The sequence below is a fragment of the Athene noctua genome, chromosome 6, assembly GCF_965140245.1.
Source record: "Athene noctua chromosome 6, bAthNoc1.hap1.1, whole genome shotgun sequence".
NCBI classification, from domain to species: domain Eukaryota; kingdom Metazoa; phylum Chordata; class Aves; order Strigiformes; family Strigidae; genus Athene; species Athene noctua.
This window is the reverse complement of record NC_134042.1, coordinates 45,885,914-45,906,210: the sequence shown is the minus strand read 5'-3', so window position 1 is coordinate 45,906,210 and position 20,297 is coordinate 45,885,914. Positions and strand designations below refer to the sequence as shown.

The following is a 20,297-nucleotide window of genomic DNA, read 5'->3' as shown; positions in this document are numbered from 1 at the left end:
AACAAGGGCAAAAATAAAGTTTGAGTTTCAGAAACTATTTCACGAAGACCTATATAATCTGTAGGTGCCTGACAGCACAAAACCCAGAGTGAGTGGCATCACCGAGGAAATGAGAAAGTCCTCAGGTGTTCCCCACTCCCAGACTCTCCCGCGGAAGCGATACAGCCAGGGTCTGACATACCTGCTCCGCAGAGCCCCGAGGGCCGGCGGCCGGTGTGCATCCAGTCCCGCTTCATTCTCTGCAACAGCCTCAGTGCCGTCATGGACACCTCGTGGTTCTTATCCCCAAACTCAAGCATGTGTGCAAAACGAGGAATATATAAGCATGGATCTGCAACAGAAAGTAATAAAATTATTTCTAATCCTAACCTTTGATTTAGGAAACACAGTACTTGAGCACCAGTGCTGCGGGGCTGTCGTGGTTGGCTTGCTTCACGTCCCAGCAAACAACACAGACTGTGCTGCTGGGCCAGATCCTCTGATCACTAAGCTTTAGAAGCACCTTTTTAGTTAAGTTAGAAGAAAATCCTTTCTTGCTTTATAGACAAAAGACCTTTAAAGCACAGCACATGCTTTTCCTACATGCTCTTCAGGGTCCAAGGCTGCACATGCTGACTCCGACACGTGAGCACTGTTACTGATATCAGCGATATTATGCACAAAGCTAAGCATTTGCAAAGGCTTTTGCTGAATGAGGACATGACTTAGACCCAAAACTTCTAATACCTCCTGCAAAGTAACAAATAAGTTAACTTGCATGTCTCATCTAACACCTAACTACAAACTGGGCTTCAAAAAAATTTGTTTGCTTAAAATCCCATGTTCCTAACAAAAGTCTACTTGCACCTTCAAAATTAATTCTAGCTCCTCCTCAGACTCATATTCCAACGATACAAACCACTGTCTATTACAGATACTAAAGCATACTCTCCTTTGGCATAAATTACTGGAACCCAGTTAACATTAACAGCATTATGACAATTTACATCGGCCACAGATCTGCCTCCAAATATATAAACTTACTTCAAGTGTTGGTGTTACCAGCTTCAAACTAACTGAAATATGTCAGTACAGACTGCGCTTTGCCTAAACCAATTTATAATTTATCAAACAATCTTGTAAAAGCTACACTTAACACAAGTTTACTTTTATTTGAGGTATCAATTTCTCATTTCCTGCCAGCCTTTTATCACCGGACCGAAAATCCATGATGTATGGTAAATTGTTAACTATTAGTCTCAACTCAATTTCCTTAGCTGATCCCCTATGTGGGCACTTAAACTGATAAAGATGAAAATTCAGCTTGAAACACTGGAACAATCTTACAGATTTACAATTAATCAAAGCAGGTTCATTTAGCTCCAAGTTCTAACAATGATGCCCTGTTGCTATCCATAATTACCAAGACCACACCGTAGGTGATTATGCCTGTCAGCCCTGCAAAAACATTTGAATGAAAGCATTTATCAAGCAAAAACTTCCAAACACATCTCCCTCAAAACTGAAGAAGTGCCAGAGTGCAGTCACCTCCTAAACATGACCCTAAAAATCAAAGGTTTATGAAAGATTAACCCAGCCCCATAATTCTTAAGGGCAGTCGTTCTGTGTTTCCAAGTATGATTTTATAAAGCTCTGCTCAACAGAAATAACCAATTCCAAAATAGAACAACAACAAAAAAAAACCTTTCCGTAGTGATAGCCTGGGGTTCAACAGACATTTAACCTTTGCTCTTCGCTCTGCAGAAACGCATGCGATGCTACAAAACAAGGCCCGGTTTTGCTTTCCCACCTCTTCTTCCCTGAGAGGGTCCAGCCTCGGCTCCTCCGCCCGCCCGGGCGCAGCATTTACGCACCTGCACTGTACCTGTTCAGACATTTCTGCTGGCGTTCGTGCCCACAGGTCATTTGACAAAACACTGCACATCGTTAATTTAAATTCTGAAGCTACCAAACAGTCAGAAAATGAATACGTAAGTGGATTTTAAGTGAAAAGCCTTAAAGAGGCCATAAATGGCTAGAAAGCAATACTACTGATATATAAATTTAACGCAGGGCCAGAGGTTAACATGAACGTGTCCCGCATGGATGCAAACATCTAAAAATAAGTAAGTTTGCTTTTAGAAGCTGTAAATCCCCAACACCTCGGTGCCTTCCACGGGTACTAACAAGCAGGGATGCGCGGGGGGTGCCCTGCTCCAGGGGAGTGCCCTTGGCCTTCAGGGAGACCCCCGGGACCGACACCCTTGCACCTGAGCGAGCAAGTTCAAGTGCAGCAAAACCCATTGGTTTTCCTGACGGGAACCGAGGGGGCCGCGAAGCAGACAGCAAGAAAAACATGATTTTTAAAGAAAGGAGCATCTGTTTTTCTGAAGACTTCCCCTTTTCTCCCTGTCCCACTGAGGACTGCAACTGTTGGAAGAACCTCGGTGCCACACAGTCGTTAACAGGAACATCGAAAAAATTCTCGGAAACGGTTTAAAATAGCGACTTCCCCCCCCGCCCGGAGCAGGTAAGCGGGACGGCAGGGCCGGGAGCGGAGCCGCAGCCGTGCCCCGCTGCCAGCCCCCCCCTCCCCCGGGAACGGGCACGGAGAGTGCGGCCGCGGGGGTCTGTCCCGGCTGAAACACCCCCGGGGCGGCGGGCGGGGACCCGAGCCAGCAGCGCCCGCACAACCGGGGCTCGGCGGCTTCGGGGCTGCAAGAAAAGGGGAAGAAACGCCCCCCTGCCACTTCCCCTAATGAATTCCGCCCCGGCCGCGTCCGCAGCCGCCCCAGGCGCCGGCCCCGGCGGGGCAGCGCGGCGGCCCGCTTTCCCCCGCGGAGCTGCGCGGCGGCGGTGCAGAGCGGAGCGGGGCGGTGCGCGGCGCGGCGGCGCCCCCGCCCGGGCCGGCCGGGAAGGGCTGTGCGTGCCCGGGGCCGCCCGCCCCGCCACGGGAGCCCCCGGGCCGCCCGGCGAGGCCGGTCCCCGGTGTCTGCGTGTCGTCCGTGCCCGCCCCGTCCCCCGCGTTTACCCCCGCTGCGGGGTCCGGTCGGGAGCGGGGGGGGGGGGGGGGGGGGTTTGACACGGGGCGGGGGCGCCGCGCACGTACCCGCCCCCCGATGGTGCCCGGCGCCGCGAGCGCAGCGCCCCCGGGCGGGCACGAGGGGGGGCGGGAGCGGGTCGCGCGCGGAAGACTGACAGTCGGGAGGGCGGGACGGGGCGGCTCCCGGCGCTTCCCATTGGCGCGGGCGGCCGTGACGCGCGGCGCGGCGGCTGCCTATTAGGGCGGGAGGCGGAGGCAGGGCCCGGCAGAGCCGCGCCGAGCCCAGCCGCGCCGCATCCCGCTGCCGCCGGGAGGGCAGCGCCGCCCGCCCGCCGCGGAGAAGCCGGGGCGCCCCGCGGCCAGCAACGCCCCCGACGCGGGCGGGAGGAGCGCGGAGGAGCAGCGCCGTGCGGCGGCGGCCGCCGCGGGGAGAGGAGGAAAGTTGGTGCGAGCGGCGGCGTTGGCGGCGGCGGGGCCGCCCGGGAGCGGGACTGCAGAGAAGCCGCCGCCTCCTCGCCTCGGCCCGGCCGCCGCGGATGTGCCCCCGCCGGGCGGGGACGGACGGAGCGGAGCGGCGATCGGGCGGCGGGCTGCACTTCACCCTCGCCGGGCTGCTGCCCTCGGAGGATTTGTGGATTGACTCTCGCTCCTGACCCACCGCCCCAGCTGGATTTGTGGGGTTCTGTTGCTGGATTGTGGCTTTTTTTTTTTTTTTTTTAAATTTTCTTCTCTCTCCTGTCCTCGGGGGAAGGAACTGCCTGCCAGCCCCGCTCGCGTTCCCCACTGCAGTCGTGGCAGTGCCGCGGAGGCTGGGACCCCCCTTCAAGCCAAGGTGAGCGCTGGCACTGCTCCGACACAGCATCACCCCTTTCCCCCCGGAAAGGTGCGTCGGGCTTGTAACCAAAGAGCGCGCACATACACCAAAAAAACCCCAAACCAAACAAACCAAAAGCCGCCCTGCATCTAGAAGCATACAAAATATCCAGATAGTGGGACTCGCATTTGGGATTTGTTAGTTCTCTTGCTCATGCCACTGCCCCATGGTTGCCTCAATGGCAGGATCATGAAGTGTTTGACTTTTTTTCTTCTGCTTCCAGAGACCTTAAAGAAGTCCAAAAAGAGTGTGAGGTCAAACGGCAAGGTGCCAGGATGCTATGAGATAGTGCCCCTGTCCCTGAAGAAGAAGATGGCTGCAGAACTTTACCCTGCCAGCACCAACACCAACATCGCAAACAGCAACGCCGCCGCCGCCGCCACCGCTGCCAACAGCAAGAAGAACGCCCTGCAGCTCCAGCAGAGCGCCCAGCCGCCCCCGCGGCCCCAGCTCCAGAACCTCAACAACAACAACTTGGAGAGCGCCAACTGGCAGTCCTTCCACCCCACCCTGCGGGAGAGGTAAGGGCCGGACCCCCTCCCCGGGAGGGCGGGCGGGCTGCCCAGGCTGCTGCACCTGCGCCGCGGCCGGGCAGGGAGGGCTGGGCCGGCCCGGGAGGCGCCGGAGCCGCGGGGGAGGCCGGCGGGAGGTCGGGGCGGCGGGTGAGGGGCTGCCCGCGGCTCACCGGGCGTCTCCCCCCTCCCCTCGCTTGCAGGAACGCGTTGATGTTCAATAACGAGCTCATGGCTGACGTTCACTTCATCGTGGGCCCGCCAGGGGCAGCCAAGAAAGTTCCTGCCCATAAGGTCTGTGCAGATAATTTTTGGCTTTTTAGTAGTGCTGTGCGTGTCGCCTCCTCCCCCTGCCTTGCAACGAGGTTCCCCCCCCCCCCATTACGGCTCTCGTCTAATCCCAGCAGTAATTCACATGCTGCAATGAAAGGGAACAGTCTCAGGCAGTCTTCTGCCTCCACTGCAGCTTTTAACTTTCCCTAAGTGTAGCTCTTATCAAAAGCCAGCACGTTCAGCTATTACCGATACGTATTACTGAGGCTTCTCTCTTTATTTTTCAGTATGTTTTGGCAGTTGGTAGCTCTGTCTTCTATGCTATGTTTTATGGCGATCTCGCAGAGGTCAAATCTGAAATCCATATACCAGATGTGGAACCTGCAGCCTTTCTAATCCTATTAAAGTAAGTGGCCACTGCAAGTCTACTAATTACGTGGACAGAATCAAAGTAGCTTATAAAATATACATCTCCTAATTGGCATTGTGCAATACGCACTTATTGCTGTTTACTTAATGTGCTGACAAATACTCGATGTCTGATTCACTGCCAGCAAAGGTGACCATGGATCAATCTTTCATGGCCTATATTTTTTTTTTTCCCTAAGAAACTGTATTTTTTTTTCCCCCATCTAGATACATGTATAGTGATGAAATAGACCTGGAAGCTGACACAGTTCTGGCTACGCTGTATGCTGCCAAGAAGTACATCGTGCCGGCCCTAGCAAAGGCTTGCGTCAATTTTCTGGAGACCAGTTTAGAAGCGAAGAACGCTTGTGTCCTGCTGTCTCAGAGCAGGCTCTTTGAGGAGCCAGAGCTGACGCAGCGCTGCTGGGAAGTGATTGATGCTCAAGCAGAAATGGCACTGAAGTCAGAGGGCTTCTGTGAGATAGATCAACAAACACTAGAGATCATTGTAACCCGGGAGGCACTCAACACCAAGGAAGTGGTAGTTTTCGAGGCTGTTCTCAACTGGGCAGAGGCTGAATGCAAAAGGCAAGGGCTGCCGGTTACACCACGCAACAAGAGGAATGTATTAGGAAAAGCTTTGTACTTGGTGCGGATTCCAACCATGACTTTGGAAGAGTTTGCCAACGGAGCTGCCCAGTCCGACATCCTCACCCTTGAGGAAACTCACAACATATTCCTATGGTACACTGCCGCAAATAAACCCAAACTAGAGTTTCCACTGACAAAAAGAAAAGGACTTGTACCTCAGCGATGCCATCGGTTTCAGTCATCTGCGTATCGCAGCAATCAGTGGAGGTACCGAGGGCGATGTGACAGTATTCAGTTTGCCGTAGACAAACGGATATTTATAGCAGGACTGGGATTGTATGGCTCAAGCTGTGGCAAAGCTGAATACAGTGTCAAAATCGAACTGAAGCGCTTGGGAGTTGTCCTTGCTCAAAATCTGACAAAGTTTACCTCTGACGGCTCCAGTAACACTTTCTCTGTGTGGTTTGAACACCCTGTGCAGGTTGAGCAAGACACATTTTACAATGTAAGTGCTATTCTTGACGGTAATGAACTCAGTTACTTTGGGCAAGAGGGAATGACTGAAGTGCAATGCGGGAAAGTGACCTTCCAGTTCCAGTGCTCCTCGGACAGTACTAATGGAACCGGAGTGCAAGGAGGACAAATACCTGAGCTCATTTTCTATGCATGAGGCATTTCACCTTGATTGTATTCCAGTACTGCAATGATGCACACTAAGGGATTTTTCAGTTTTACTACGAACTTTGCAGCAGTATGGAATGTTATGCTACTTACCTATCTGCTACAACAGGCTATACAAATAAGTGAAGGAATGCTCTTGAATTTAATCTTATTTTATTTATTCATAAGCTATTTGACTTAATAATTAAGACTGCAACAAGCAGAAAAATGTTAAATTTTGCACGTCCTGTGCATTTATTTTGTATATAGATAACTAACTTGCAGACTGCAGCTGACTTAAACAGAATGTTCTAAACTAGAGCAGTTTATGAATCTGTGAAATATAAAACATTTTTACTTGCCCTAAATCCTGTGTACTTGATCATTGCTGATCTTACAGCTTGTGTCTGTAATTGTACAGTAGATGAATTAACAGGGGTGATGATACTGTAGTCAGTCCCCTAATATGCATCCACACAGGGCGTTATCTATCACCGCAAATACAAAGGTTCCCTTGCCTGGTAGCCGAGACTATCCATCACCAGCCTTTACTTTCCTTCATGAAAAAGGGAGATGACATACATGGAAGCTCAGGGCTTTTCTGTGTTGCTTAAGCTGAAGCTAAGACAAACCCTGAGTGTAATCAAAGTTGACCAAAATCACCCTGTGGTTGTAATTTGAAAACTGCTAATGCCCATTCACACGCATCATCTGCTTTAACCTCCAGCCTGCCCAGCAAACAGCAACACTGCTACTTGTACCTGTCAAACTGCACCCCTCTTCAACAGCCAGAGTCAAGACATACAGATGAAGCTTAATGCAGTGACAGGTTCCATCACAGATTTAGCCCAGAGCTATAATGCTACCAGTCACTATGTAAATATACATCCTATCCTTAGATTTAGGAGAAGCCAGTAGAGAAATACTTTTAATATGGTCTTTAAGTTCACTCAAAATTACTACTTGGAAATATGCCACACCTTAAACAAAAGCTGCTAAATCTTTCCACCCCCTTTCTTTTTTTTCTGACAGCATAGTTCCATCATTATCAGCAGTCATTTTATAGCTAGTACCTTTAACTGTTCTCAAAATGTGTTAAAAGTATGTATTTTTCTGAAGCATCTGACAGTTATTACAGATAAGCCAATTATAAAAAAAACTATTTCTAAAACTCTTCTTAATGACCTTGGCAAGAATATTCAAACAGCAGTCTAAACAAATAATTTTTTTTTCCATGTATAACAAAAGTACCTCTAGATATAATTTAGAAGGGTTTTCTATTTGTCTTTTCCTAAGCTGCATTAATTTTCACCTAGAAACTAAAGCTGCAATACAAATTCTGCCTGTTCTCTCTTGGAAAAAATGTAATGAAAAATAAGAATGCAACTGAATTATTGAAAACAAGAACTTTTTACCAGACATCAAGCTATGCTAACGAAGCCAGCACACCATGATGGCTGATAGCTGTGCACTGCCACATACTATCTGCATGCTGTTAGGATGATGCTCACTCAGTATGTGAGCTGCTGGTTCTCTTGCTGCAAAGGCAGCGGGCACTTGTGAGCCCAGCTCAGTACGTCTGACGGGGGGTGTGCGTGGTGTTCTGCAACACAAGGGCATGTGACTCTCTCAGTACAGATTAAGAGGAGTGGGAGTGAGAGTGAGTAAAGATACAGGGAGAAAATTCCTGCACAGAGGTGGGTAACAGTCACAAGACTTCTCTATAAATGCATTCTTTTAACTGGAATTGGCATGAATTCCCTTGTCTGAAAAGCTACAGCCTAGACAATAGCTTTCTTACCCTTTTGACAGGTTAAAGCCCACCCTCCTATCACTGTTAGGATTTCAGTGATGACTTACTAATTGAAAAGTTATTCACATGCTTGGAAAAAGTTGCTTCTCATTTTCCATCAGGTCACTTGTATTTCAGGCACTGAACACCTCAGCTACAAGTGATGGACAGATAGTAAATTTGGCAAGTACTTATGAAATCTTGCATCTCTGGAACTGAAGTGTGACAAGCCCGTGCGAGCTTGTAGACACACACAAATTTGTTATACATTAGCCTATTGTCTTAGTATAGCCTAAACTGCCATTGGAAAAAGCTACAGAATTATCTGTGAAACAGCATCTAGCTCCCAAAAAACTCTTACGTAAAGGAGAGCAGGCTCTCATAGTCAGCAATGTCATTTTTAGGTTACCACTTGAGTATTTAGCACACAATACGATGTATATATACACAGATACATATATAGTCTTGTCAAGTAACCATGTGGAAAATAAACCCAAATACTCAAAAGTCAACTCAAAAAAATATACCTATGGCTGGAGCATTTATGCAGAGTTCTCTGGCCAACAGAAGGAAAGTTTTTCCCAGCACATAGACATTCACCTATTAAAAGAAAGGAAAAAAAAAAAAAATTAAATCTTAAACCACAAATGTTTTTAATAAAACATTAATAGGGAAAGGAAAAAAACACCCCAACTTTTGAAACCTTAATGTGCTTTAAGAAAATTCAATTGAAGTAATACAAGCAATATCCACAGGTACAGAATAATACTTGGTGCTTGTCAAAAGCCACACAAATTCACATTGTAAAAGCATAAAATTACACTGAAATCCTAAAGAGTTGTTCATCCTGCTTTTCAATGGACTCAGTGTTGCTCTGGAGCACCTGGACAATTTTTCAGTTGTCACCTAACATCTTAAAGCGTTAAGTAGACTTTAATATCAGTATATCTAAAGTGTAATTTATCTTGTAACAAAACCTGAGCAAATACAAGTTAGTGCAAATTTCAGCTCTGCATGATCATGTGAAACGGGATAATTAAGTATTGCACAAGCACACACCAAACTTTTCCACCAAAGCAAGGAGTGGTGCTACATGCCCCAGTGGCTATTTGCCATTTCTTATTGTTTGGACATTGCCCTAGATCACCCTACATTAAAAAGAGATAAATAAATAAATGCAGAAAACCCCTAAACCACACCAAACCTGCTAAGAAGCCAGGGACAGCGCCCTGCTCCCCTCCACTCCTTCAGTGTGCTCAGGAGGACGTAAACTGAGGGGAGGAGTTACTCTCCACACACCGATTTGCAATTTATAGCATAGGCAATTACATTTGTGTTTTAAAAGTCTGAGGAAGTTTTCTTTCACTATCTTAAAACATGTTTTTGTGGTCAGCAAGAAAGGCAGGATATACTTCAATTCCCAATCAGCCCCAAATGTTCCCACGAAGCTCCATGAACACCTTGTTCCCCCAAGGCATATGTAAAGGGCAAAGTTAATATAAAAAAACTCCATCCTACACTCCAAACAAATAATTTAAAATCTTTTTTTTAAAGGATAGGATATACTCTATTGCTTTTACGTAACAGAATTGCCCCTCTCTTTCCTATGCCAGGATAGTGAAGGTGTTTACTAAGTAATCAATTACACAACCGAGGAGTTGATATGGTACAAGCCTATGCAAACAAAAAATCCTGTTACTAAGTATATTCTCTTTCAGTTTCACAAAAGATCTTTACCAACTTTAATTTAAAAGCAAGCTTTCCTCCCAAGTATATAGATGCTTCTACCAAGTTCGCAAAAAAACCCCACAAAACAGAACTGACACATTTTCACATAGCACTTCAAAACTTTTATGTGAAAATGTTCTTAATGTGAATTTTTCCTCAAATTTAAACAAAAAATTAAAATGTGAACTTCAAAGAAATTCTCAGAATAATCACCTATCCGGACAGTGACTGCACAATCAAGTGTACATGATATGATGGTAATTCATTCCATATTTAGTGGAAAGTGTTGAATATCTTCCATGCTGTGTCTGATCAATGGTTGGACTGGCCTAAAAGATACAGAAGTAGAGTCTTAAATTTTACTGTCCTTTTTCTCCTGAAATACCAGACAACATAGAAATACTATTCTATGGGGAAGAAGTGAACAAAACATGCCCTTTGAGTAAGTAGTATATTCCTTAGGAAATAAGTCACCAAATTTTTACAGAAAAATAAGCACCTACTGAATCTGGCAATTCATATAGGTGTTTGAGAACATATGACTTTCCATGAGCCATGGAGACAGAACAGACATTATTACAACAAAATATCTGCAGTGTTTCAGTTGGCTTTAAATGCTCTAGATTCACTGCAAGCTTGAAATGGCTTGTTTTGACCTTCTGTCTAAAAAATATTAACATAAAGAATGGGGGTTTGGCTGTAGTTTCAGCCTTCTAAGTTGGCTGACCAAGTTACTATAAATCTTAAACCTCATCACTTAGATCTTGTTCTGCAAGGACGATCTCACTGCACAAATCAATAAAGTTACTTCAGTGGCGCCAAGTACATATGATGTTTCCATCAGAGGCTTCACAAAATCATCTAGTTCTTTCATTTTAGTCTAGAAAAAAACCAACTCAAATTCAGACAAGTATTTCTCCTTCTGGCTTTTTTTGTCACGACATCGAAATACATGATGTTTGTCCCCATCAAACCACTCTTTAATCTTAAACTCCTCCCAAGCAAACTTTCCATAAATGCCATCATCAAAGAACAATTAAATATGAAGAAACTTAAAGAAGCAGGGGTTTTAGTGAAGTTCTAACAATCAAAGTAAGTGCTGAATTAAATCTAAAGCAAAGACAAATGCATAATAAAATTGCTCGATGACTGTTAATCTTCCTCTCCTTGGCCTAACTTAGTCTCCCAGATCCATGGTCTATTTGAGAAGTAATGTACTTAAATCTAACCTGCTTTTCCACTTCTCCCAAATCACCAGTGTTTTATGATGAACTTCAAGGTGTAGGCAGTGTATTTACACAAAATAATAAATTCAAATAGAAATGGTACATCAGGGAATTTCTTTCTTTTGATCACAGGTCCATTTCTTTGCAGTTTCTGGTGACTAACAGAAAGAAATCATAATATACAGTTGATTACATGCTCTGTATTATAGTTTTCCTCATGAAGTTCACATGTTTTTAATGCCAGGGTAAAGTCACAAAAAAAATCAGGAATATTTAATTGCTTCCAGTTTTCCTGGCAAAGCAGTAGGAAGAGAGACCTCAGGTCCTCTTATAGAATATGCTTCTCATCTTTAAAAGTTACTAGGTATTCACAGGTTCTGGGGCATTTCTCATAAGTGGGAAATTTAAAGATGGCATAAAGTTCACCCAGAAATCTGCAATGGCATTGAACTGCTGAAACATCGTATTTAAAAACTTCTGGTTTTAGTGGAAGAAGGTTTTTCCACTAAAATTTTATGCCACTGTCACTAGTTTCAAATATTACACACACACATCCTGTGACAGATGAGATATGATATATAATAGGCACATAGAGTCCTCTTTACTCTCATCATTTGTATGGGGGTTTTTTGCACTCCATTAATCTTAGAAAATTAAAAGAATTAATTTAGAGGCCTACTTTAATTTCTAGTTCTTTCTTCATTAAGAACTTCTTATAAAAATTCATATACTCCAATCCATCAAAAGCTTAACGCTCCAAATTTAGAGCCACATGACATTTGCATTCATAAAACCTAATTTTATATGAGTCCTTAGAATAGTGAATAAACAAAAATGCCCTTCTAAAAGGATGTCTCTGGCTTAGACATGAATTGGTGCAGCTTTAAAGATTACTACATCAACTTCAGCCTCTTTTCTCCCTTCTTAATTTAAAAGGTACATACTGAAAAACAGTATTTCCTCAAACTTCCCCAATCAAAACTGTCAAAGTGTAATGATTCTTTCTTTGACTTTCATAAGACTTGTGCTCTTTGTTTGCATATTTTCATCAGATTAAAATTTTCTAAACTTGATGCAATCACTAGGTTTGAGCATCAACACCTAATATAAGAGTGGTGACAACTTCTATCAGAGCGGATATTTTAAAATATCTGCATACCCTGATAGTTTTTACCATATTATTTTACATTCAATTCACATTTAAGAGAGTTAAGTTCACAAACATATGGACCTGCCACTGAGTTGTTTCTTTAAAAAAAACCCAACAGATTCTGCATCAGGAAGACATCTTTCAGACAAAAACTATGTGCTCAACAAAGCACTGCAAAAAACCCGCCTGTTTTTACCGTTAAATTTTTACAGCAGAACTTATTATCTAAGATGTTGTCTATTAACAATAATTAATTTCTGCTCTTGTTATAGAGCACTTTGTATTAGTTAAAAGTTGTGTTTGGAGAAAGAATGGCTTCCAATTATTCAGTTACATCTTTACAGAAGGATCCTTCTACTTGTTATACTCTTTGCCCTTCACAGTATTTTTTGGAGACAGTCTTTTCATTTCACATCTGTCAGTCATCAGACACTGATTTCAAAGGGACCCTTCCAGAGGGACTCCCTTTCATAATTTCCTCTTGCTTTCATATCATGCCTGATGTGTTCAAATACCAATACACTTCCACTTTTAGAAAAAACAACTACCTTGTTTCCAGTGACACAAGAATTCAGCTGTTCAGTCTAACACCTTCCAGAATTTTAAACTCTCTTTGGGAAACAGGGAATCTCCCATTCATACAGTTACCAGGTCACTTTACTTTGTGGAGAACAGCAAAAAATAAAGCTGCAATCATTGAATGAAAGTTTTTGCTTGACCGTAAGTTCCATAAATTTATAAATCAATAGCCTTTCAGTAATTTCCAAAAAGGCTTCTCCAGACCATGGTATGGTATTATGGAAAAATATTACAAATGGTGACACTGGTTAAGGTATTCTGTCTTTTAGAAAGACAAAGACTGGGCAGTTGGAACGCGATGAGAATTCACACTGTGAAACATCCATGGCTGCTTGCCTAAATAATTAAGCAAGCATGAAAAGCAAATGAGTTTTTAAGGAGAGTGTCTGTTGCTGGGGAAAGAGGCACCTGTGGTTATTTGATTCATTATTAACATTTCTAGTATAGTAATGCCTGAAGGTCCCAACCAGGTTGTTTAAATTAACTCAATCAACATAGCAATTTGCATAGGGGCAATAAAGGCAAATGTAGTCAACACGTTAATAACTTTAAATGAACAAAGGGTATTAAAAACTGAAGCAAATTAGTATAGTCTTTAAAAATACTCTATTTTGCCCTTCTCCACACAATAAACTGGGACTTCTTATTTTTCGGATCCATACTGCAACCAGAACATTACATTTAATCTCAACTGACAATATACAAAACTACAGGTACCAAACCCAGCTTGTCAGACTGCAGTTCAAAAAGAGACACAAAGCAAAATTAAGCAGCTTCCTCTCATGCTATGCTTTAAAGCACTGCCTTCAGTCTGGGGCCTCCAAATGGAGAGTCTGCTTTTGATAATCACATATGTGGTAGTCCTAGATTCTCCTCCAACATCACAGAAGTACAACAAACCATCATCATACTACCTATGCAAGAAAGTCAAAGAATAATTTTCAACAAGCATAGAGGAATCAGGGAGGCCAATGCCACCTTTAGGAGAAATAAATAAAAAGTGTCCAAAAGTAACTCGTAACAAAAATCCTTGTTTGTCTAGTCAAGTAACAGGAAAGAAATAGGGGGTGACAGCTGTGTTTTGAAGCAGAAGAGAGACCGAAGGAGGACTAGACCAAGCAAGTACTAGTTACTGATTTTCACTCCCTGTGCACCCTCTTCCCTTATCTCGAACTGTAGTACAGTTCAGCTTGGAATGGATCTCAGCAGGTCTCCAGCCCAACCTCCTGCCCAAAGCAGCGTCAGCTACAAGGACAGACCTGATTGCTCAAGATCTTGAAAACCCTGATGGACAGATACTTCAAAACTGCTCTGAGCAACCCATTTCAATACTTGGCTGTCCTCATGGTGAAAGTCCTTTTCCTGATATCAAGTCAAAACATCTCAATTAATTATGGCTATTGCTGCTAATCCTCCTGCTGCACACTCTTATAAAATGCCTGGCTCTAACATCTTTCCAGTAAACATTAGCCTTCTTTAAAAGCTGGACACACCACAAGGCACACTAAAAATTATATTCTACTAGGCTGAAATTGGAGATCAAAGCACTGCCAACACCTCTTCCCAAAGTCATTTATGACCACATTGCAAAGACCACGACACTGGGGATTACGAGACTAAAAAAGAAACTGCTGTTTCTGAGGATGAGAAGGACAGCATTTCACCACACTGGGATCAAAACTTCAGCCAAACAGTTCTCCAGGTGCAAGGAGTGAGGTGCTCTGAAACAGATGAGCAAACCTAAACTGTTCAGAAGTTGGGCCAAGGCTAGACAAGCTTTGCAACTCTCCTAAACAAGCAAGGCCTAGATTGGACTAACAAAAAAGCAAACAAAAGGCCTGATTACAGACCTCTCTAAAGACTATATTTGCAAGTAAAATACAGTATCTGAAAATATAAGCAAGTACTTTCCCTGTCGGAGCCTGATGACTGATCGTCCTTCCAACTCAATCAACATGCAGCATGACTCTGCTCTGCACAAAGAAGAAGCCTGATTTGTAGCAGTGGTCTGGACATTTTCAGTTCATTTCAGATAATGCTTTAAAGTCTAAATGTACCAGAGGTATACTGAATCTGACAACACTTTCAACAGGAGGTTTCCAAGACATAGGACATATTTCACCTGAAGATAAAAGGGGAGAAAAAAAATACCAAAGAAATTGCCTTCCCATTTAAAAAAAAAAAAAAAAAAAGACAGAAAAAGGCATTTTGGCTTTTTCCAAGATGACAGCAAATTTGAAGCTCCAAAAACTATTATGTAATGTAGCAGTTCTTCAGTAGAGTAAGACAAACTCCCACATCTCAGTCATCAGCTTAAGAGGAAAACTGGTATGACTTCTTAAACAGCCTGCCATTAATAGTGAAAATTAGTCTCTTCTATTGCTAAGTTTGCTAAGTTTTAGCAGCATAATACTATTCTAAAAGCATATTACACTATAGGGGACAGCTTTCTTATTTTTTAATGGAGAATGTGGGATCAAATCCCAAAGCAACTCTAATATAAAGACAGGTTTTATAAGTACAGACCAGAGCCTAAGAGGCCATGCTTAGGATTTCCCCTCCTTTTTTTCAAAAATTTATTTAAAAATTAAAAAAGCTAAACAGAACATCAGGAGAGAATGAACACAAATAAGATAGGTCATTAAACAAATACTGAGTTGCAGGTAACAACAGCTTCAAATCTTCATACTACTTTTACTTTTAGCTACCACTTTTCTTACCCTGTGAGCTACAGAGGGTGTTAGCTTTTCCAGTGAGTGCAAGACACTGGTCAAAGGTCACTGACGTGGAGGGTGCCATAAGTGACATGCAGAATGGCACAGCTAATACTGTTTCCAGCTGCAAGATGGCAAAGGGAAGAAAGGGATCGCCTTTTTCACAGGCTTTCATTTATCTTTTCTGTTGGCAGCTGGAGTTATAGAGCTTTGTTTCTGTTTTGCTTTTAGATGAAGCAATACATGAAAGGTTGTTATGCTTTTTTTTTCCCCTCCTCAAATGCACTGAAACCTGTTTCAAGGTGTTCCGTAATTCACTCGGTAGTCCCTGTGAAGAAGCTTCATAAGGATATTTCATTTGGTAACTTTCTTCAAAAAATTCCTGCGGTCAGATGATTAGCAGACTTGCAGGTCACTTCACCTCCCACAGCAAGTGAGCCACATCAAGTAGAAAATTCTGAAGAAAAATCTCAAAATTTGATAAGCATCTAAGTAAGAGTTGGTAAAAGCCAGCAGTAGCTCATTTTTAGACTTCCAGGTATGATTTTTTTTTTCCTGATACCAAACTGAAACCTTTCTCATTTTACCAAGAAAAACAAATACCTGGACCAGGGTGATAAATTTTGTACAGAATCATCTAGGTTGGAAAAGACCTTGAATATAATCTAGTCCAACCATTAACCTCACACTGACGGTTCCCAACTCCACCAGATCCCTCAGCGCTGGGCCAACCAGACTCTTCAACCCCTCCAGGGATGGGGACTCCACCACTGCCCTGGGCAGCCCATTCCAATGCCCAACAACCCCTTCTGCAAAGGAATACTTCCTGACATCTAGTCTAAACCTTCCCTGGCGCAACTTGAGGCCATTCCCTCTTGTCCTATTGCTTACTACTAGGTTAAAGAGACTCATCCCCCCTCTCTGCACCCTACTTTCAGGGAGCTGCAGAGGGCCAGGAGGTCTCCCCTCAGCCTCCTCTTCTCCAGACTGAACCCCCCCAGTTCCCCCAGCCGCTCCCCAGCAGACCTGTGCTCCAGACCCTGCACCAGCTCCGTTGCCCTTCTCTGGCCACACTCGAGTCATTCAATGGCCTTTTTGGGGTGAGGGGCCCAAAACTGAACACAGACATCGAGGGGCAGCCTCACCAGTGCTGAGTACAGGGGTCAGATCCCTTCCCTGTCCCTGCTGGCCACGCTATTGCTGACACAAGCCAGGATGCCATTGGCCTTCTTGGCCACCTGGGCACACTGCTGGTTCCTGGTCAGCTGGCTGTCAATCACCCCCCAGGTCCCTCTCTGACTGGCAGCTCTCCAGCCACTCCTCCCCAGATGAGCGTGAGCAGGTTAAATATTTTGGAAGGATAATCCCACTACCATTACTACTAATACTAACAACCTTTCTTTCTCTTTAATGACATTCACATCCCAACTTCAGGATGCGAGAGCTGTCCTTGAAATAAAAAGGCACTTCAAGCTAATGTAGTACAATCTAATGAGCTGATGCCTGCAAGCAGTTGGTGCCTGCAAGTTGAGGCCCGTAACAATCAGTGATCCATTATACCTTAAATATTAAGAAATTCTTTCACCAAACAGTGTTTAACTTTGTCTTTAACTAGGCCCAAGTGATCAAAATGCACAGAGAAAATATCCTAACCTTGAGAATAGATACATCCTGGCAGAAATGCTCCAACAAGACCAATAAGAAACATCATCGTGGCTGGACAACAGAGTTGGGAAATGTCCAAGGAGAAGAAATTGTCCTCCAAAGACTCATGGCCATAAGTAGTGAAAAGGAGCAGGGGCCTAACTCCCCAAATAAATGCCAACGACCACTCGAGACCCTCCGCGCATACGTAGTGTAATTTTGCAAGGCCAGCATTATGTAAATGTAATCGATAGGCAGAAGGGTGGAGACTTCCTGGAAAATGTATGAATCTTCCTGTCTTTAAGGTATATAAAGGATAAACTTCTGTTTCAGTGCATGCACGTTAGGTGGAATGATCCCCTGTGCATCCGGCACTGCAATAAAGAATGCCTGCCTTCTAAAAACTTCCAATTGAGTCTTAGTGGGTTCTGTTGAGACCAAATTTACGGTAACAGAGCTAACTGCCTTTCTTTTTTAGGTACACAATCTGTGGGCAAAGGCTGACCCAAAGCAGAATGTAATGAAGCTTTCTGCCTGTGCAACAAATGTTTTGCCACCAAGGGTATTTTTTAGGGGTTTTTGTTTGTTTGGGTTTCTTGTTTGTTTTTTTTATAAACAAACTCAGGGTGGGGGAGCAATCAAGCCAGGACCTGAAAAGATCATTTATACAATCTCAAACAAGACTTTCTGGCTAGCTACAGTTAACAATAGCATTTAAGATTATTCTTTGCTCAGATTCACCTTAAAGAAGGTATAAATTAGAGCACATCAGAAGTCTTCACACATAAATACCTATCATGATACTGAAATTTTGCATCTTCCCTCTTTCTGGGGTTGATTCTTTCCCTACTACTGATCTATTTCTGTCTCTCCCATCTCTTCAGTTACCTCTCTTTAATGTTTCAGTCCTCACATGCTGCATTTTGACACCTTTTCTGACTGGAATGTACAGAGGGGAAAAAGACAAATCTTTCAATCTTTCCTGTCTGTTCCTGCTAACAATACTTTTTTTTTTCCTTTCCCGGATACAATATCTCTTCTTCTACACATTGTGTGAATACTCTGCATATTACTGTGATCATTCTATTTCATAGAATCACAGAATCATCTAGGTTGGAAAAGATCTTGAAGATGATCCAGTCCAACCATTAACTTTACACTGACTGTTTTCAACTCCACCATATCCCTCAGCACTATGTCAACCAGACTCCTAAACGACTCCAGGGATGGGGACTCCACCACCTCCCTGGGCAGCCCATTCCAACGCCCAACAACCCCTTCTGTAAAGAAATGCTTCCTAATATCCAGTCTAAACCTTCCCTGGGGCAACTTGAGGCCATTCCCTCTTGTCCTGTCACTTGTTACTTGGCTCAAGAGACTCATCCCCAGCTCTCTGCACCCTCCTGTCAGGGACCTGCAGAGGGCCAGGAGGTCTCCCCTCAGCCTCCTCCAGACTAAACCCCCCCAGTTCCCCCAGCCGCTCCCCAGCAGACCTGTGCTCCAGACCCTGCCCCAGCTCCGTTGCCCTTCTCTGGCCACGCTCGAGTCATTCAATGGCCTTTTTGGGGTGAGGGGCCCAAAACTGAACACAGGAATCGAGGGGCGGCCTCACCAGTGCCGAGTCCAGGGCTCAGATCCCTTCCCTGTCCCTGCTGGCCACGCTATTGCTGACACAAGCCAGGATGCCATTGGCCTTCTTGGCCACCTGGGCACACTGCTGGCTCCTGTTCAGCCGGCTGTCAACCAACCCCTCCAGGTCCCTCTCTGACTGGCAGCTCTCCAGCCACTCCTCCCCAAGCCTGTAGCGCTGCTGGGGGTTGTTGTGGCCAAAGTGCAGCCCCCGGCATTTGGCCTTATTGAAACTCACAGTTTCATAATAATCACCATGAAAAATCACTTTTGTTCAGAAGGCAATAAACCTCTCATTCTACACATGCAGTACTTGGATATAAGTAATCAAAATAATTCAATATTTTAGAAAAGTGAAAAAAGTTACTAATTTTAAGAATTAAAGATCAATTTGATTATTGCAATTCCAGCAGAGTGCTTCAAGCAATAAATAGTCTTCAGAGGGATGCCATTTACCAAGACAGCTGGGAGGACAAAAATAGGTTGCAACTAACCTACTCACATTGTACGTAAAACAGTTGCAACATGGAGAATGAAGGTAAGATAGCTAATATCATTAGAGATATTAGCTATTTTAGCTATTTCCACATATAGAGCAGGTACGTAGTTCTCTCAAAGTACATTTTATAAAAAACATCTCTGTAGTGCACTAATACATTTACACAGTATTACCTACCAAAAAATTATTTGCCTTCAACAACTGTTGTTTTAAACATGTGCAACATTTGACCCTATGCTATTGAAGTGATTCTGAATCCCGATGAAAGGATCACACTTACCCTTGATACACGATTTGCAACAGTAAAAGCAAAAAAATACTTGACATATAATTTCACTGAACAATTATTCTGACACATAAACCCAGTGGTTTTCCAATCCAGAATTTTTAGAGATAAATTAAAACATTCCGAATAGCCCATGATGACATTTCTTTGCTTGCAATTAAAGTTTAACATTTCAACAAAAGTTTTAAACAAAAAAAAGATACAATACCTGAAGAAGGTCGCTGAGGTCAAGTAACATGTCTGTGAAGTAGTCAAGGAATACACAAGCTTGTTGAATGTAACAGTGTTTCTTAATTTCATTAGCAACACAAAAAAAGGAAGAAATAATCCCAGGTTTAACTGTCAAAGAAACCAAATACAGACCAGGGACATACCACTTCTGCTAACAGTCAGCATCCAGCTAACAGCTCAGCTCCCCAGAAAATCCTGCCAGCACCCACTGCATTTACTGCACAAGTTGTCTGTGTGGAGTAAGGGTCTTGAAAAACAAGCCAAGACCTTGTGTGACTTAAAATACTCACCATATACTGCAGCCTAAGAAAGAACCAATGATAACAAACGGTAACAGCAGCAAGATAGAATACTCTTATTACACTTCATTTAAGAAGATAAAGCATCATCAGTCTCCTATCCCAGCTTAGGAGCCCAGGATCCCAGAAAAACAGATGGAAGAGCAAACTAAGAAAACAGCAGTAAATTTCTTTTGTCCT

The 20,297-nt window shown here is 43.8% G+C and overlaps 2 protein-coding genes across 9 annotated transcripts in view; one reads left to right on the top strand and one right to left on the bottom strand.

Moving 5' to 3' along the window:
- Nucleotides 1–20,297, bottom strand: part of BRF1 (BRF1 general transcription factor IIIB subunit) — a 176,941-nt gene that overhangs the window by 87,645 nt on the left and 68,999 nt on the right. For 2 of the 4 annotated variants that reach the window (XR_012633819.1, XM_074908855.1), the window contains exons 4-6: nucleotides 19,796–19,827; nucleotides 8,660–8,732; nucleotides 182–331 (exon numbers count right to left, since the gene is read on the bottom strand). Coding sequence is in view for 2 of the 4 variants with exons in the window: in XM_074908855.1 (XP_074764956.1) it covers nucleotides 182–331; nucleotides 8,660–8,732; nucleotides 19,796–19,827 (255 nt within the window). In the remaining 2 variants the exon portion in view is untranslated. Of the gene's footprint in view, nucleotides 1–181; nucleotides 332–4,364; nucleotides 4,384–8,659; nucleotides 8,733–19,795; nucleotides 19,828–20,297 lie in introns of those variants that run through there. The other 2 variants (XM_074908856.1, XM_074908857.1) reach the window with 2 other exon arrangements.
- On the top strand, nucleotides 3,306–8,649 carry BTBD6 (BTB domain containing 6). 5 transcript variants are annotated; one of them, XM_074908861.1, is made up of 5 exons: nucleotides 3,306–3,854; nucleotides 4,120–4,417; nucleotides 4,612–4,702; nucleotides 4,969–5,087; nucleotides 5,318–8,649. In XM_074908861.1, the coding sequence occupies exons 2-5, from the start codon at nucleotides 4,209–4,211 to the stop codon at nucleotides 6,348–6,350; spliced, it is 1,452 nt and encodes a 483-aa protein (XP_074764962.1). In that variant the 5' UTR covers nucleotides 3,306–3,854; nucleotides 4,120–4,208; the 3' UTR covers nucleotides 6,351–8,649. The 5 variants fall into 5 exon arrangements, with proteins under 5 accessions (XP_074764962.1, XP_074764961.1, XP_074764960.1 ...); XM_074908860.1 differs by having other exon boundaries at nucleotides 3,306–4,250; nucleotides 4,311–4,417; XM_074908859.1 differs by having other exon boundaries at nucleotides 3,306–4,262; nucleotides 4,311–4,417.

Coding starts and splice junctions, on each gene's coding strand:
- BTBD6 (XM_074908858.1), top strand. CDS start 4,050: ATGCCACTGCCCCATGGTTGCCTCAATGGCAGGATCATGAAGTGTTTG. Junction 4,418..4,611: donor CACCCCACCCTGCGGGAGAG/GTAAGGGCCGGA, acceptor CCTCGCTTGCAG/GAACGCGTTGATGTTCAATA. Junction 4,703..4,968: donor AGAAAGTTCCTGCCCATAAG/GTCTGTGCAGAT, acceptor TTTATTTTTCAG/TATGTTTTGGCAGTTGGTAG.